The 15,899-nt window shown below is 41.0% G+C and overlaps 1 protein-coding gene across 1 annotated transcript in view; it reads right to left on the bottom strand.

Annotated features, from left to right (window-relative positions):
• Window positions 1-15,899, bottom strand: part of LOC101644195 (regulator of G protein signaling 22) — a 101,463-nt gene that overhangs the window by 65,693 nt on the left and 19,871 nt on the right. The window contains exons 5-7 of the mRNA XM_013006869.2: window positions 13,496-13,607; window positions 10,949-11,074; window positions 9,744-9,845 (exon numbers count right to left, since the gene is read on the bottom strand). Coding sequence (XP_012862323.2) covers window positions 9,744-9,845; window positions 10,949-11,074; window positions 13,496-13,607 — 340 coding nt within the window. The remainder of the gene's footprint in view (window positions 1-9,743; window positions 9,846-10,948; window positions 11,075-13,495; window positions 13,608-15,899) is intronic.

The following is a 15,899-nucleotide window of genomic DNA, read 5'->3' as shown; positions in this document are numbered from 1 at the left end:
TTTAAGACCCCAGACGCTATACTTTTTGATAGCCGGGCACCATCAGCTTTCTTCTGGGTGAAGTTTTTAATGGAGCAGCTCGTCAGGTCTTTTCTCCTGTGGACCCGTTGGTGGGTGCCAACTGCTGACCATTTGGTGATCAGCTAAGCACTTAGCTATTGTACTGTCAGGGCTCCTTATACCATACTGATGGCTGCAGATGGACTATACCCACAAAGGATACAAATGATGAGACACACAGGGCAAGGTCTGGTAGAGTTACCGCAGGAAATTTCCATGTCACAAGAAAACAATTGCTACCCTCTTGAGAGCAAAAATAGTCATCCACCGGGAAGCCCCATTGAGCCTTAGTGGTTCATGTACTTAACAGCCTCCCCACGTAGCCATGATAGAGAATATCAAGCCTTGTAAGGCTGGTTGTAGTGATTAGCAGTTGAACTGCTAGCTCTATGGTCAACAGTCTGAAACCAACCACCAGCCACTCTGCAGGAGAAAGACTGGGCGTCCTCTCCTGTAAAGAGTTACAGGATCAGAAGCTCACAAGGGCAGTTCCGCCCTGTCTTACAGGGTTCCTATGAGTCGGCATCAACTCAATGGCAGTGAGTTTGGTTTTTTTGGCATTAAGGCTGGTTAAGGAATCCTGGTGCCATAGTATGTTGGCTGCTAATCTCAAGATCAATAGTTCAAAACTACCAGCCACTCAATGGGAGAAAGATGAGGTTATCCTATAAAGAGCTACAAACTTGGAAAGCCACAGGGGCCGTTCTACTCTGTGAGTCAGAATGTACTCGATGGCAGTGAGCTTCAAAGCTGGAGAACATTGGGCCTCTGATGATCCCTCGTGGTTTGGGTTAGTCCTCACTCATTAGCGGTAGGGTGGTCTGGCTCTCAGGAACCCAGGACAAAGGTGAAAATGCTTTCTGCAGTTCACAATACTTCCTGTGCTTACTCTGGGTACAACATACGTCACTGCTCCTTGCCATCACAAGGACGTGACTGCTTCCTTTCCGGGAACTTCGGCAGGCTCAGTGACTTGAACATCCTTTCCCAAGAAAATACCGAGAAATACTGGATTCAGTATGATGACTGAGACGGAGGTGTGTAAGGACAACCTATAGCTTGAGAGGGCGAATAGCTTGAGAGGGCGAATAGCTTGAGAGGGCATGAGGCCCACCGAGTGCTTGGGTCATGATGGCCCAGAGAGAAAAGGAGACACCAAGGTGGAAAGGTTACACTGAGACCTTCATTCATGCCAAGGTCCTTAAAAATAGAACTTAGATGATGAGGGAAAAGATATAGAGCTAAAGATATGTGTGTATATATACATGTATATATATATGTACACACACATGTAGACACACCTACCGAACCTAGGAGACAAAAATTAAATTTGCTCATCTCAGCTTGGGTCCAATATAAAAGAAAAAAAAGGTAAATCTCCTGAGAATTCATGCATTTACCCTCAGATGTGTTTGGCTTTCAAATTCACACTTGGCAAATGAGGAAATGACAAGATGAGAAATCATTAAAAATATGCCTAGTCAACATATGGGCAAATGTGCTTGGCACAATGGATGGATGGGTGATGCTAAGAGCTGTAAGAGCCCCTAATAAAATGATTCTAAATAAATAAGTAGAAGCATATGTGTGTGTGTGCGTGTGCGTGTGTGTGTGTGTGTGTGTGTGTGTGTAGATGGCAGAAGCACCATCGATCAACCCCCGCCCGAGGAACTCAGAACTGAACATTATGAAACACACAGGGAAAGAATCCACCATGTCGGCAAAAATCATAAACAGCAGAACTCACTCTCCAAAGAACCACAAATCACGGAATGATTGTACAATGTGGCAACCAGACTCGTGTGTGGCCCCCATGAGCCCTGTACAGCCTGGTGTTTATGCCATTTTATATTATTTTTTCCCACCAGGGTGGGCCAAGGCTGTGTCTTGGTTATAATCAATAGAAGATGGCAATGGTGATGAGTTGTACATGAGTAGCTGTACATAATCACATCACACAGCACCATACTGCCTGTCTTGTTAACATACTTTCTCCCTTGCCGCCATCGAAAAATCAAGTGGCTCTGTTCCAAGCTATCAAGTGGAGAGGCGCGTGTGGCCTGGGGAAGGGGACCCTCTGGCTCTCACTCACTCACTGTCATCCAGTCAATCCTACTGGTCCTTTAGGGTTCTGAGACTGGAAGTCTTTACTAGAGCAGAAAGCCCCACCCTTCTGACGGTCAGCAGAGCACTGAGGTATATGTAAAATGACTACTTGGGGTGTATAAAGAAAAATGAAAGAAACAAAATCTCTTGAGAATTCATGCATCCGCCTTCAGGTATGTTTGGCTTTAAAACACCTGGCAAATGAGGGCACGAAAGGATGAGAAATTAGCATTAAAAATATGCTTAGCACACGATGCATTTACAATTTACCATTCTCCTCCTTCTCCACGGCTTACATATTGGTATTTTTGTAGTATATACTGAAACATAAGAAGCCCTAGTGGTGCAGTGGTTAAAGCACCAGCCACTCTAGGAGAGAGCTGTGACCTTCGGCTCCCCTCAGAGAGTACTCAGGGCTCCCCATAGAGAGTACTCAGACTCACTGCCCTTGAGTTGGCTCCAACGCATCGTGACCCTACAGGACAGAGGATAAGGCCTCGTTAGGTTTCTGAGACTTTAAATCTTTACAGGCAGGTGCAGACAACCTCATTTTTCTCCTGTGTAGCAACTGGCAGATTTGAACCCCTGACGTTGTGATTAGCAGCTTACTATACTGCCCAACAACTCACCAACTCCTTCCATAAAGATTACAGCGTTGGAAACCCTTTGGGGTGGTTCTTCCCTGTCCTAAAGGAACGGAGAGGTGGAAGGGATATGATGGTGATGAGTTTGGGTCTGGTTCTACTGATACCTATTTTATTTTACCTGTACTATTTTGACATGCATAGTTTCATTCAGCTAAGTTGAAATTAATCACACACTCTCAAATAATTCAAGGATCTTGGAGCACTTTAAGTTCAGCACAGCCTTTTTACATATAATTATACAATAATATGTTTTTTAAAGATCATTTTACTGGGGGCTCTTACAGCTCTTATAACAATCCACACATCGATTGTATCAAGCATATCTGTACGTATGTTGCCACCATTATTTTCTAAACATTTACTCTCTATTTGAGCCCTTGGTATCTGATCCTTTTTTCCTCCCTCCCCCTTCCCACCCTTGTGACCCCTTGATAAATTATAAATTATTATTTTCTTAATTTATACTGACTGCTTTCTCCCTTCCCCCATGGTTTCTTCCCACCTTCCCCTACCCTCCTGGTATCGCTACTCCCATTTCCATTCCTGAGGGGTTTATCTGACCTGGATTCCGTGTGTCCTGAGCTCTTATGTATACCTATGTACATGCTCTGATCTACCTGCAGTAAAAGGCATGACTGGGGTCATGATAGTGGGGGATGAGGAAGTCTCAAGGAACCAGAGGAATATTGTATGTTTCATTGATGGTATATTGCACCCTTGTTGACTCATCCCTTCCTTGTGACCCCCTTCTGTGAGGGGATGTCCCATTGTCTACAAATGGGTTTTGGGTCTCTGCTCTGAGCCTCCTCATTCTCAACACTATGTTTTGTTTGTTTGTTTGTTTGCTTGCTTGCTTGATTTTGGTCTTCTGATGCCTATTACCTGATCCCGTCAACACTTCATGATGACACAGGCTGGTGCGCTTCTTCCATGTGGGTTTGTTGCTTCTGTGCTAGAAGGTCACTTGTTTAACTTCAAGCCTTTAAGACCCCAGATGCTCTATCTTTTAGCCGGGCACCATCAGCTTTCTTTACCACATTAGCTTGTGTACCCTTTTTGTATTCAGTGATCGTGCTGGGAGGGTGGGCATCATAGAATGCCAGGTTGTTAGAACAAAGTGTTCTTGTGTTGAGGGAAGGCTTGAGCAGAGACTCAAAGTCTGTCCACTTCCTCAATGTATTGCCATATATATATATGTGTACATAAGCCAATACCTCAATTTTAATGAATTAATATATTTACATATGTACACACCTATGTTTACTGTATTCCTCTATCCATAGCTTTGCTTTCTAGATCTTTCCTCTGTTTCCTTTTACCTTCACTCACCATCATGCTTGTCCTTCTTCTGCCTCTTAGTACTTCCTCACAGCTAGATTGCTGTTGCTCCAACACCCCCAGGATCTTACATCCTCCTTCCTGTTGATTTTAATTCCATAGTTGTTCCCCGTCTATGGCATTTTTTGCTCACCACTCCCTTTCCCCCACCTCCTCCTCCCACTAAGCCCCTCCAGAACCACTTTCTCCTCAGGCTTGCTTCCCATACCTATGCATGCAGTATTCCCTTGTTCTGTTTACACGACTGCCTCTTGATCCTGTTTACACAACTTGTACTTGATCCATGTACAAGTTCTGAGGAGCACAATCAAGTGTTCTGGAATTCCCATTCGTCTCAAGGTTATCAATAGTTTGTCATGAACCTCACAGTCAAATGCCTTGGCATGCTCAATAAAACACAAGTAATTATCTTTCTGGCATTTTCTGCTTTGAGCCAAGATCCATCTGACATCAGCAATGATATTCCTTGTTTCATGTCCTCTTCTGAATCCAGCCTGGAAATATACTACTGCAACCATGGTTGGGTGATCTCAACAAGATTTTACTTGCATGTGATATCAGCGGTTTTGTTCTACAATTTGAACATTTTGTTGGGTCACATTTCTTTGGAATGGGTACAAATATGGATCTGGTCCAGTCATTTGGCCAAGTTGCTGTCTTCCAAATGTCCTGGCATAGATGAGTGAGGGCTTCCAGTGCTGCATCAGCTTGTTGAAACATTTCAATTGATATTTCATCAATTCCTGGAGCTTTGCTTTTGGTTAATGCTTTTAGTGAAGCTTGAACTTCCTCCTTCAGCGCCACTGGTTCTTGATCACATGCCGCCTCCTGAAATGGGGCAATGTCCACTAGTTCTGTTTGGTATAGTGATTGAGTACTCTTTCCATCATCTTTTGATGCGTCCTACAGCATTCAATATTTTGCCCATAGAATCTTTCGATATTGCAATTCAAGGCTTGAATTATTTTCCTCCATATTCTGTTCCCACATATGCAGTTCATGGATTTCTGGGTATCCATCTAGGGAAGTCCATGTGTATAGCCACTCTGTGTTGTTGAAAAAAAAGTATTTGCTATGAACAAGTCATTGGTTTTGCTACATTTTATCATGTGATCTCGAACTTCATTTCTATCACCAAGTCCATATTTTCCAACTACTGTTCCTTCCTCTTTGTTTCCAACTTTTGCATTCCAATCGCCAATAATGATCAATGCGTCTTGATCAAATGTTTGATCAATTTTAGAGTGGAGTCGTTGGTAGGATTCTTCAAGTTCTTCATCATAGCTTTGGTGTTTGGTGCATAAATGTGAATAGTAGTTGTATTGATTGGAATTCTTGATGAGGAATAGATTAAATACTATCAGACAGCACTATACTCCAAGATAGATCTTGAAATGTCCTTTTTGACAATGAACAAAACGCTTCCTCTGGTTTGTTTCATTCCTGGCATAGTAATCCATATGATTTTCTGATTCAACATGGCCAGTGTCAGTCTACTTCAGCTCACTAAAGCAAGTATGCAACATCGAAAAAGCTGTGGGATTATTTGTGGCAGCAATCTCGACTCCAAATCGTAGTATCAGTATGATTCTGCTGGAAAATTGTGGCAAGGGTCAAAGATTTTAATTCTGCATTTGATGGCTTTTCCTCTTGTACTAGATCATTCCAGCTGGCTTCTATTGGGCACTATTCAATCTTGAAGCCAAGTGATGAGATCTTCCAGGCATGCCCGACTGTCGTTCAAACCCTTGGACTAGAATTCATCATATTAAATCACTGTCCCTGAACCCACACTCCCATCCAATCTGCATATTTCTATGATATTTCATGGCACAAGAAAGCTTTGATTGCATGACTTATTATTTGTGGGTAAGTCAGTCACTGGTTAGAATGAGAAAAGTCTGCAAGTCTCTGGAAACCAACTCGGTCTCCAAGCACAGAGATTGGCAGAGATCTGAAAACAATGTAAAATCAAGTTTCTAGCAAGTTTAACACAGCATCGCGGATTATATTCTGTGATCTGCAAGACCAACAACTTCTTCAACACAAATACTTTTTTTTCAAGAATACAAATGGCGACATCTCCAGAATACACAGAAATCAAATTAACTACATCTGTGGGAAGAGACTATGGAGAAGAGCATATTTACGTTTATCAGCTAAATTTTTATCAGCCAGGGTCTGGTTGTGGAACAGACCATCAATTTCTCTTATGTAAGTTAAAGCTGAAACTGAAGAAGATTCAAACAAGTTGCGGAGAATGAAAATATAACTCTGAGGCGATCCCACCTGAATTCTGAGAACATCTCAAGATCAGATTTGATGCCTTTGACACTAATGAGAGAACACTGACGAGCTGTGGGAGGACATCAAGACTGTCATTCATGAAGAAAGCAAGAGGTCACTAAAAAGACAGGAAAGAAAGAAATTACCAAAGTGGATATTAGAAGAGACTGAAATTTGCTCTTAATTGTAGTATCCAAGGCAAATGGAAGGAATGAAGTCAAAGAGCTGAACAGAAGGTTTCAGAGGGCGGCTTGAGAATACAGAATAAAAGATTATAATGACATGCGCAAAGCCCTCGAGTTAGAGAACTAAAAAGGGTGAGCACACGCAGCGCGTTTGTTAAGCTGAAAGAACTCAAGAAGAAAGTCAAGCCTGGGACTGAAATATTGAAAAAGGCGATGCATTTGAATCATGGTGTTAACAAAGACTATTAAAAGTACCATGCAAATAAGCTTTACACAGTTGATGTGTGTATGGATTGGGATGACAGTTGTATGAGCCCCTAATAAAATGTTTAAAAAAAAAAAAAAAGTACCATGGACTGCCAAAAGAACAAATAAATCTGTCTTGGAAGAAGTAAAGCCAAAGTGCTCCTTAGAAATAAGGATGGCAGGGGGAACCGATGACAAGGATCTACATATAACCTCCTCCCTGGGGGACGGACAACAGAAAAGTGGGTGAAGGGAGACATCAGACAGGGCAAGATATGACAAAATAATAATTTATAAATTATCAAGGGTTCATGAGGGAGGGGTAAGCAGGGAGGGAGGGGGGAAAATGAGGAGCTGATGCCAGGGGCTTAAGTGGAGAGCAAATGTTTTGAGAATGATGAGGGCAATGAATGTACAAACGTGCTTTACACAATTAATGTATGTATGGACTGTGGTAAGAGTTGTGTGAGCCCCTAATAAAATGATTTTTTAAAAAGAAGAAGAACCAAAGGTTTAAAACATGAGAAGCTGATACCAAGGGCTCAGGTGGAAAGCAAATGTTTTGAGAACGATGAGGGCAATGAATGGACAAATGTGCCTGACACAGTGGATGGATGGATGGATGGTGATAAGAGTTGTACAAGCCCCCAATAAAATGATTTTAAAAAAGAAATAAGGGTGGCAAGACTTCCCTGAACATACTTTGAGCCTGTTTTAAGGACGGAGCAGTCCTTGCAGGACTGGTAGAGCAGAGGAGCCGTGAAAGGGAGGAAGGCCCTGGACGAGACGATGGACTGCGGCTGCAACCAGGGCTCTACCACAAGAACAAAGCGAGGGGCCGCGGGGCTGGGTGGTGTTTCCTTCGGCTGCAGACGGAGTCACAGCAGACGGGGACCACTCGATGGCACCTGACAACAGCAATGTGCATAATCCACACAAAGAACTTCACCGTAAACGTGCCTTTGATGGGAGGAACACAAAATTTCTATCATAAAAAATGGAATGGCGGTAGAAAGGGGGGACTGATGACAAGGATCTACATGTGACCCCCTCCCTGGGGGATGGACGACAGAAAAGTGGGTGAAGGGAGATGTCGGACAGGGCAAGACATGACAAAATAATAATTTATAAATTATCAAGGGTTCATGAGGGAGGCACGAGCGGGCAGGGAGGGGAAAATGAGGGGTTGATACCAAGGGCTCAAGTAGAAAGCAAATGTTTGGAGAATGATGATGGCAACAAATGGACAAATGTGCTTGACACAATGGATGGATGGATGGATTGTGATAAGAGTTGTATGAGCCCTCAATAAAATGATTTTTAAAAATTTAAACCTATTTAGACAATTGATCCCCTAAACAAAATCAAAGCAAAAATTAAAAAAAAAAAAACAGAAGCAAAATGAAAACTCATCAATTGAATCACATGTATTTATACTTCTTTATTTCTCCCTTTCACCTACAAGCATATGTCTCCATTGACCTTCCTGCCTACCTTGGTTTGACACCCCAAAACAATGTAGCCCCCAAAATGTACAGACCTAGATAATTCTCAAACATAATAACCCATCTCAGAATAATCAAAAGTTGACTGTATACCACTGTATAATCACTTATAGCTGATTGAACATCATTAGTGAAAATTAATAAATTTTCCAAACAGAAATGTGATTGCCTCTCGAACAAGTTCAGAGAAGTAGGGCTATTATATTGAGACAAGGAATAGTGAGTGGAACAGCTGCGATTTCAAAGAAGTACTCTTTGTAATAATGAAAACATCATAAAAAGAAAGGGTGGGTCTTTTGCAAACAGGGGCAAGAGGTTAGCCGGGAGAAGTAGCGAATTACACATAAAGGATTAACAACCAGGACATCCCAACTGTGTGGTCTCAGAGACAAGTGAGAGATGTGATTTCTTGATTTCATGGAGCCAGATCTGGGCCGTGGAGGAGTTGAGGCACTTATTTCACATTAAAAAGTACAAAACTTTGTAGGCTGATTTACAAAGCCTAGTTATGCATGCCAGAATCCGGGCCGTGCAAGTAACAACAAACACGCAGCAGCGCTCTCTCCTCCTGACAGAGAGCCACTTACGTGGCCCACAGGTAGATGCGGTAGCAAGAGTTTTCTATGCTTCTGCATAGAAAAGGTCATTTTTTTAGAAAGTCATTAAAAAGCAAAACGGTTTCTAGGTTCCAAGACCTCTCTCTTATCCAAAAGACGAGAGGAACTTAGAGAACAAAAATGCTGAACAGATAAGTCTGCCCTAGTCATAATTCTAATTTTCTTGTCTTCAACACACACACACACACACACACACACACACACACACACACACACACACACAAAGGAGGCTACTCTCTGCCTCCCTTTGCAGAGTTTTCTCTGTTCTTCCTCAAATAGAGATAGGTATTCTCCCTCCTCTATTGTGCTCTGGGGTGCTCTTGACACGGTGTTTACTTTCTATCTGCAGCACAGAAGTCCGGGAGACTTACAAGGCCCATTACCTTGTAATGGTCAACATTACATTCGGTCAACATTCTTCCCTGGCTTTCAGACAGGTCAACAGCCCAAGGACAGCTATGCATCACTTAACGGCCATAATAATATAGTCTATGAAATAGAAAGTTGCATGATTTGGATGTTGTGTGAACACCACACTACAAAGGACTTTAAAAAGATTCTGGGGGGTAAAAAACACAACAGAAATAAAATATAATGGAATTTCTCCACAAAAATTTTAAAGTCCCCTCATATATTCAGACAGGCCCCTCCCCTGCCACCATGAAATCTGTAATTAAATCCCCATAATGCCTATTATATTAGAGCTTTATAGGAGCCTGCTGGACCAGCCTGAGAGCACTCTTTACTACTTACTTGGGCTTGCTTGCACACTTTGAAAGGCTGCAGTGTTTCTTGGTAGAAAAGCTGATGATAAGCCTGTAGGTCAAACCAGAAGTACACACAGTTCCTCCATAACTGCAGATGAAGAGAGTACATAAATTATTAGCACCCAGTTATTAAAGCTTCACAAAGCTCTGATATCAAATATACATGATTCTTTAGCTCCTCGGTGTGACCAGACAAGAGGTCCTATTTAAAGTGGTTTTAATTGTCTATTAGCAAGAGGCAATGATACAAAATATTTATTGGTGTTGTCTCTAACATCACTTGTTGCATGCATGCCTCTCACATAATTCACCACATAAATAGTAAGCATTTTAGTTCCTAGTTAAAGAATCACCACACATTTCTGCCATGAAACCAAAATCAGAAAGTATTTTGATATCGACAGGCAAGTGTGCATCACACAGCGCTGATTGTCGGGCCAGTCACATGCTTGTCATATGAGCAACATGTAAACTAGATCGAAAACAAAACAAAACCTGGAAATGGTCATTAATAATTGTTCAAAGTAAAGGACTAATAGAAAGTGACTCTCAATTTTAAATATAGAAATTAGGAACTTAGTAAATTGAAATAGGGTTATATGAAAATATTGTTAGTAATGCAAGCCACCAATCCTTGTCTATTCACATTTGCATTTTCTTTGTAACTTTTTAAGGATAGTAATATCAAGACTGCTTAAGTTTTTGCTATCGAGAGGTCTTTAAAATGTTCATAGAAAATGCGTATGACCTTAAAATTATACCTTAAAGTACTGATTTGGCTCATTTTGACTTCTTTTTGTTTTCTAATCTTAACCAAGTCTTTAAAGAGAACTCATTTTTCTTCAGCGACCAATGTAAAAAAAGGCTCTTTGACATAGTTAAATTCCCAGGGCCCTCAGTTCTTTAAGAATAGACTAAGTGGTTGGTATCATTGCTTTAAAAAAGTCTTGTTGAGAAATAAAGCATATATATACATATATATATATATAGAGAGAGAGAGATTATGTTTTATTTTTATCTTTTCCCATAAACTTTTGGAAAACCTCTTATATTCTAAGTAAGGCAATTCTTTCCAGAGAAGGGGATTTTAGCACAAAACACAATGATTTGAGCACTGAGAAAATGGCAAGCTCCTTTATTCTTCGCTGCAGTACAATTATAAAATTAGATTTAAAAATCATTATTTTCTACCTTGTTCCCTGAATGCTCACAGAATTTAGTAAAGAAGAATCCAGCTCTATTTTCCACATACAAAGACTGCAACAAATTTTCCATGTCAAATCCTCCCAAGGCTTGGATATCTGAGGTGATGTCAGCCTAGACGGCAAAACAGAAGTCCATTACCCACACAGATACATTGTGTTTTTTTTAATGGAAATGTATAACAACAGGGTTTCATGCATCCTGCCAGGCTGTCTTTTTCCCACTGGACTATTTTGTACTGTATACGTAATTAATGTCGTATGTTTGCATCTGACTGTCATACAAGATTCATTTAATGGAGTCAACGATAGCAGCCCATCTGACTCCACACTGAATGTTGAAGTCACTCTCCGATCTCAATCATTTTCATGTTCCAGGCACGATGAGACCATTTTAGGAGCCTTCCAACTCTGTTGGTGGCCTCTTTCCTACATATTTACTGTTGTGCTAGCCCTGAGGTGGGGCTATTAAAGCTCCAACAAGGTTATAAACAGAACTATCTTCAAGGCCTCTCCGTGCTGCTCATTAACCCTCCCTAGGAGCCCCTCTTTGGACAGCCTCACCACGCACAGGTCACGGCCTACAGAGTGTAAAGGGTAGTATATGTTCTCGTAAAATGCTGTTTTTCAGAGCCGTTCTGCCAACAAAGTCAGCAACTTGAATACCGTTCTTCAAACAGAATGCTGGCTCTTTTCCTGAGCACAAAAGCGGCTTCAGAAAGCGAAAGGGTGTCTACCACTCACACGCATTTTTCACTATTGGTTTTGTGGAACTCAGACAAACTCCTTTGTAATCTTGACATGGAAAATTAGGGCTCAATCTCCCCCTCTCCGCCTCTTTCCAGCCGAACAAATTCTATGAGAAGTTAATGTTTTTTGATGTTTAACTGTCAGTATATCCAAAGGAAAAAAATCACGGGCTTAGTAAAATAAATAAATAGATGAGAGGTAGATTGATTCTAATTAAGAGAAAAGGAGAACTGTGTGCTTAGAATAAAATGATCCCACAAAGTACACTGAAGTGTTCAGATCTTATTTGGGCTGAGATTCCTATCTAATATATAATCCTTTGGGAATGGGAACTTTTCACTTACAACTGGTAAGTTAAAGTTCCCTTATCAGGCCCCACCTTTAAAAAATTCTGAACTTCTAAAACATAACACCAAATATAATTTTTATCAATTATTAAAAATTTAAGTAAAATGTATGAGGCTCTCATTTTTGTGTGTGAAGTGTGACTATATCCAAATCAGAACAGCTGTTTCTAAAAGCAATAATCAACAAAATGTATAAGAATATGATACCATAAAAGGAAACAGACATTTTTGCATAAAAATACTTTCGCAAGGAACAATTAAATTATGTTGCTTAATAAAGAAATGTCACATTTACTGGTCTGATAGAGACTGGAATCCCCCAAACTACAGCCCCTAGATACCTTTCAAGTCTGGAACTGAAATCACCCCGACAGCTCACTGTCTCTACGGTTAACAATAACCCCAGCAAGGTATGTACTCCTGGGCAAAACCAACGCTGTGTAATCAGAAGTTCACCCTTGTCCCAGGGGTGCATCTCAGAAGACAGGAAGGGATAAGAGAGAAGGACATGAAATCGGGAAGACAAGGACGCAGTGGGAAGAGTGCTGTTGACCTGTTGAGTGGAAAGCCCGCTATAAACTTCCACCCAAATCAAAATAAAAAGTTACGTAAATAAAATAAAATTAGGGTGAATCAAGGAAAATCCACTGGGATCAGAGCTCATGAGGAATCAGGGTGGTCATCGCACACAATGCCGGCCAGAGGCCCTGCTAAACACTTGGCCTCCTGGAGCGCTCACTTTAGATGTGGTGCTGCAGCCACGTGCAATGAAGAAAGCAGATGCTGCCCAGCTATTAGAAAAATAACACCTGGGCTCTTAAAGGTGTGTCATCGAACAAGAAGCCAAAAAACTTAAAATGAAGTCAAACAAAATAGGAAAAAGAAGACGTCATCTAGGTCAGGAGTCAGCACGCCAGCCTGTGTGATGCAAGGACGGTAAAGAATAAAATTCACAAGCGGAGAAGGGAATGGTATTAGAGCTTACGTTCTGAACACCTGGTTTTGCAGAAGGCTATGAATGACCGTGAAAGCCCAAAATCCATTTGCAAGGATCTCACCTGGATTAAGGTTCAGGTTAATCCTCTGACTACAGACCATGGCTTGAATGGCCATGCTACTAGAGTCCATTGTAGGGTAGATTACTGTAGACGGAGTGAGATTAAATGTGAAACCTTATCATTTGATCTCCCTTTTGATTCATTTTATATTTGTTCCAGTTTTTAATATTTTTGTCTGAACGAAGTTTGTCTCTGATTTTTCATTGTGGTTGGGTTTTCTTTTATAATTGTTTTGTATGTTTTTTGTATGGGAAACCCAAGATAGGTACACAACGAGTACGAGAAGACAATGTCCTAAAATTGATGATGGTGATGAATGCACAACTATGAAAATTGTACGATATGTGAATTATGTCAATAAAACCATTTTTAAATACATGCCTTAGGCTCTTCCGTGTAAGTATATCTTCTGTTCAGATGGGGCTTCAGACACTCAGAAATGTCAGTAAAAGATGTTAAACGAATAATTTTGCTGCTCGACATGCGCCTTGGCCTGTAAACGATAAAGATGAGAACCAATCATTCAACAAATATATTTTGAGTACCTTTGGTATACATAGCATCAAACCTTGGGCGTGCTGAGCAGTGTGAAAAAATTAGAAACAAAAGTAGAAAAGTAAGTTCTAGGCCTCAAGAGAGTGGTTGAAAAATGAGGCAGATTTATAAAGACAACTCTCAATAATATCCTTGCTTAGGAAGGGCATTTGTAGAGGTCTAAAGACATGCATGTATATATGTAAATATATTTATATATGAAGATGGGGAAATAGATTTATGTGCATATATTTACAGATTTAGCATTAAGGTAGCAGATAGACATTGGGCCTCCACTCAAGTACTCCTCCATGCAAGAACACTTTGTTCTATTAAACTGGCATTCCATGATGCTCACCTTCCCAACACGATTGCTGAAGACAAAGCGGGTGTATAAGCAAATGTGGTGAAAGAAAGCTGATAGTGCCCAGGTATCAAAATATATAGCGTCTAGGGTCTTAAAGGCTTGAAGTAAACAAGCAGCCATCTAGCTGAGTAGCAACAAAGCCCACATGGAAGACGCACACCAGCCTGTGTGATCACGTGGTGTCGATAAAATCAGGTATCAGGCATCAAAGAGAAGAACAAAAAAATCCTATCATTATGAATGAGGGGGAGTGTGGAGTGGAGACCCAAAGCCCATCTGTAGGCAACTGGACATCCCCTTCCAGAAGGGTCACGGGGAGGAGACGAGCCAGTCAGGGTGCAGTATAGCACTGATGAAACATACAACTTTCCTCTAGTTCTTTAATGCTTCCTCCCTGCCACTATCATGATCCCAATTCTACTTTCCAAATCTGGCTAGACTAGAGGATCTACACTGGTACAGATCAGAGCTGGAAACACAGGGAATCTGAGACAGATAAACTCCTCAGGACCAATAATGAGAGTAGAGATACCAGGAGGGGAAGGGGAAGGTAGAGTAGAAAGGGGGAGCCAATCACAAGGATCTACATATAACCCCCTCCCTAGGGCACAGACAACAGAAAAGTGGATGAAGGGAGACATAGAACAGTGTAAGACATGAAGAAAAAAAAATTTGTAAATTATCAAGGGTTTGTGAGGGAGTGGGGAATGGAGGGGAAAAAAGAGGAGTTGATATCAAGGGCTCAAGTAGAAAGCAAATGTTTTGAGAATGATGGTGGCAAGAAATGTACAAATGTGCTTGACACAGTGATGTATGTGTGGATTGTGCTAAGAGTTGAACGAGCCCCAACAAGATGATTTTAAAGAAAGAAAGAAAGCCCTCTGGAGCTCAGTTGGACTCTGTGACACATTCAGTTGCCATGAGTCAGCATCGACTTGATCCCATTGAGAAGAAAAAAAAGATGTGCTGCTCTATTTTGTTTTTTATTCGTGGAGCATATAATGTCTAATCATGGTCTATTTAGAATTACTATTATAATAAATCATGTGAAATAGGAAAATATGTGTGTATACTTGCTTAGGGCACAAGGAGAGGAACAGTTGGGTGCATACTCCGTACTACACAGGAGGCCCTGAGGGGAACACCTGATTAAGTGCTCAACAACGAGTTGCTTTTCGGGTGTTTGCTGATCTTGAAGAGCATTTAGTAAACTGAGCAGCACGTTTACAGAGCCGAGAGCCCTGGTAAATCCCCCAAACTTTCTGTTGAAATTACCAAAGGATGCCCCCTAGTAGTGGGATTCTGGAAGCGAATAAATCCTTGAACACACTGTAGCATAACTTTGAGTCGTTATCTAGCTCAGAAAAACCCCTGGAAGTGGGTTAATATGAGTGTTATACTACATTACTAGTGCTTGAATTGTCTAGCAAAGCCAAAGGTGTGTGAGGAATAACTTGTAGGACAAAAAAAATGTCGACTTAGGCCTCAATAAATTCTGTAATTATTCAGATTCAAGGACTCACATTAAATGAAAGAAACCAAGACAAAAGATCAGACAGACAACTAAAACAAAAAACAACCAAAAACAGTGAAAATAGTCAGAGAAGCTCTAACTATTAATATCAGATATAGACTTTTAAACTATAATCGAGGTGATAAAATAGAAGACAGAAGTTCAGCAGAGAACTTGGCACTATAGAATATTACATTAAAAAATCTGAAAAATAACCAAAATGAAGTCCTAGAAATGAAAAAACAACAGTAACCCCTGGGTAAAATTAACAGTAGGCGGGACAGAGCTGAAGAGAAAAGCAGTGAAGACGGCATAAGCTAAGAAGGGCTGACGTGCATTTAATAGACGGCATAAGCTAAGAAGGGCTGACG

The sequence above is a fragment of the Echinops telfairi genome, unplaced genomic scaffold (assembly GCF_000313985.2).
Source record: "Echinops telfairi isolate 266 unplaced genomic scaffold, ASM31398v2 ScPeMD7_1;HRSCAF=3_0, whole genome shotgun sequence".
Lineage (NCBI taxonomy): Eukaryota > Metazoa > Chordata > Mammalia > Afrosoricida > Tenrecidae > Echinops > Echinops telfairi.
This window is presented reverse-complemented; position numbering and strand designations above follow the sequence as displayed.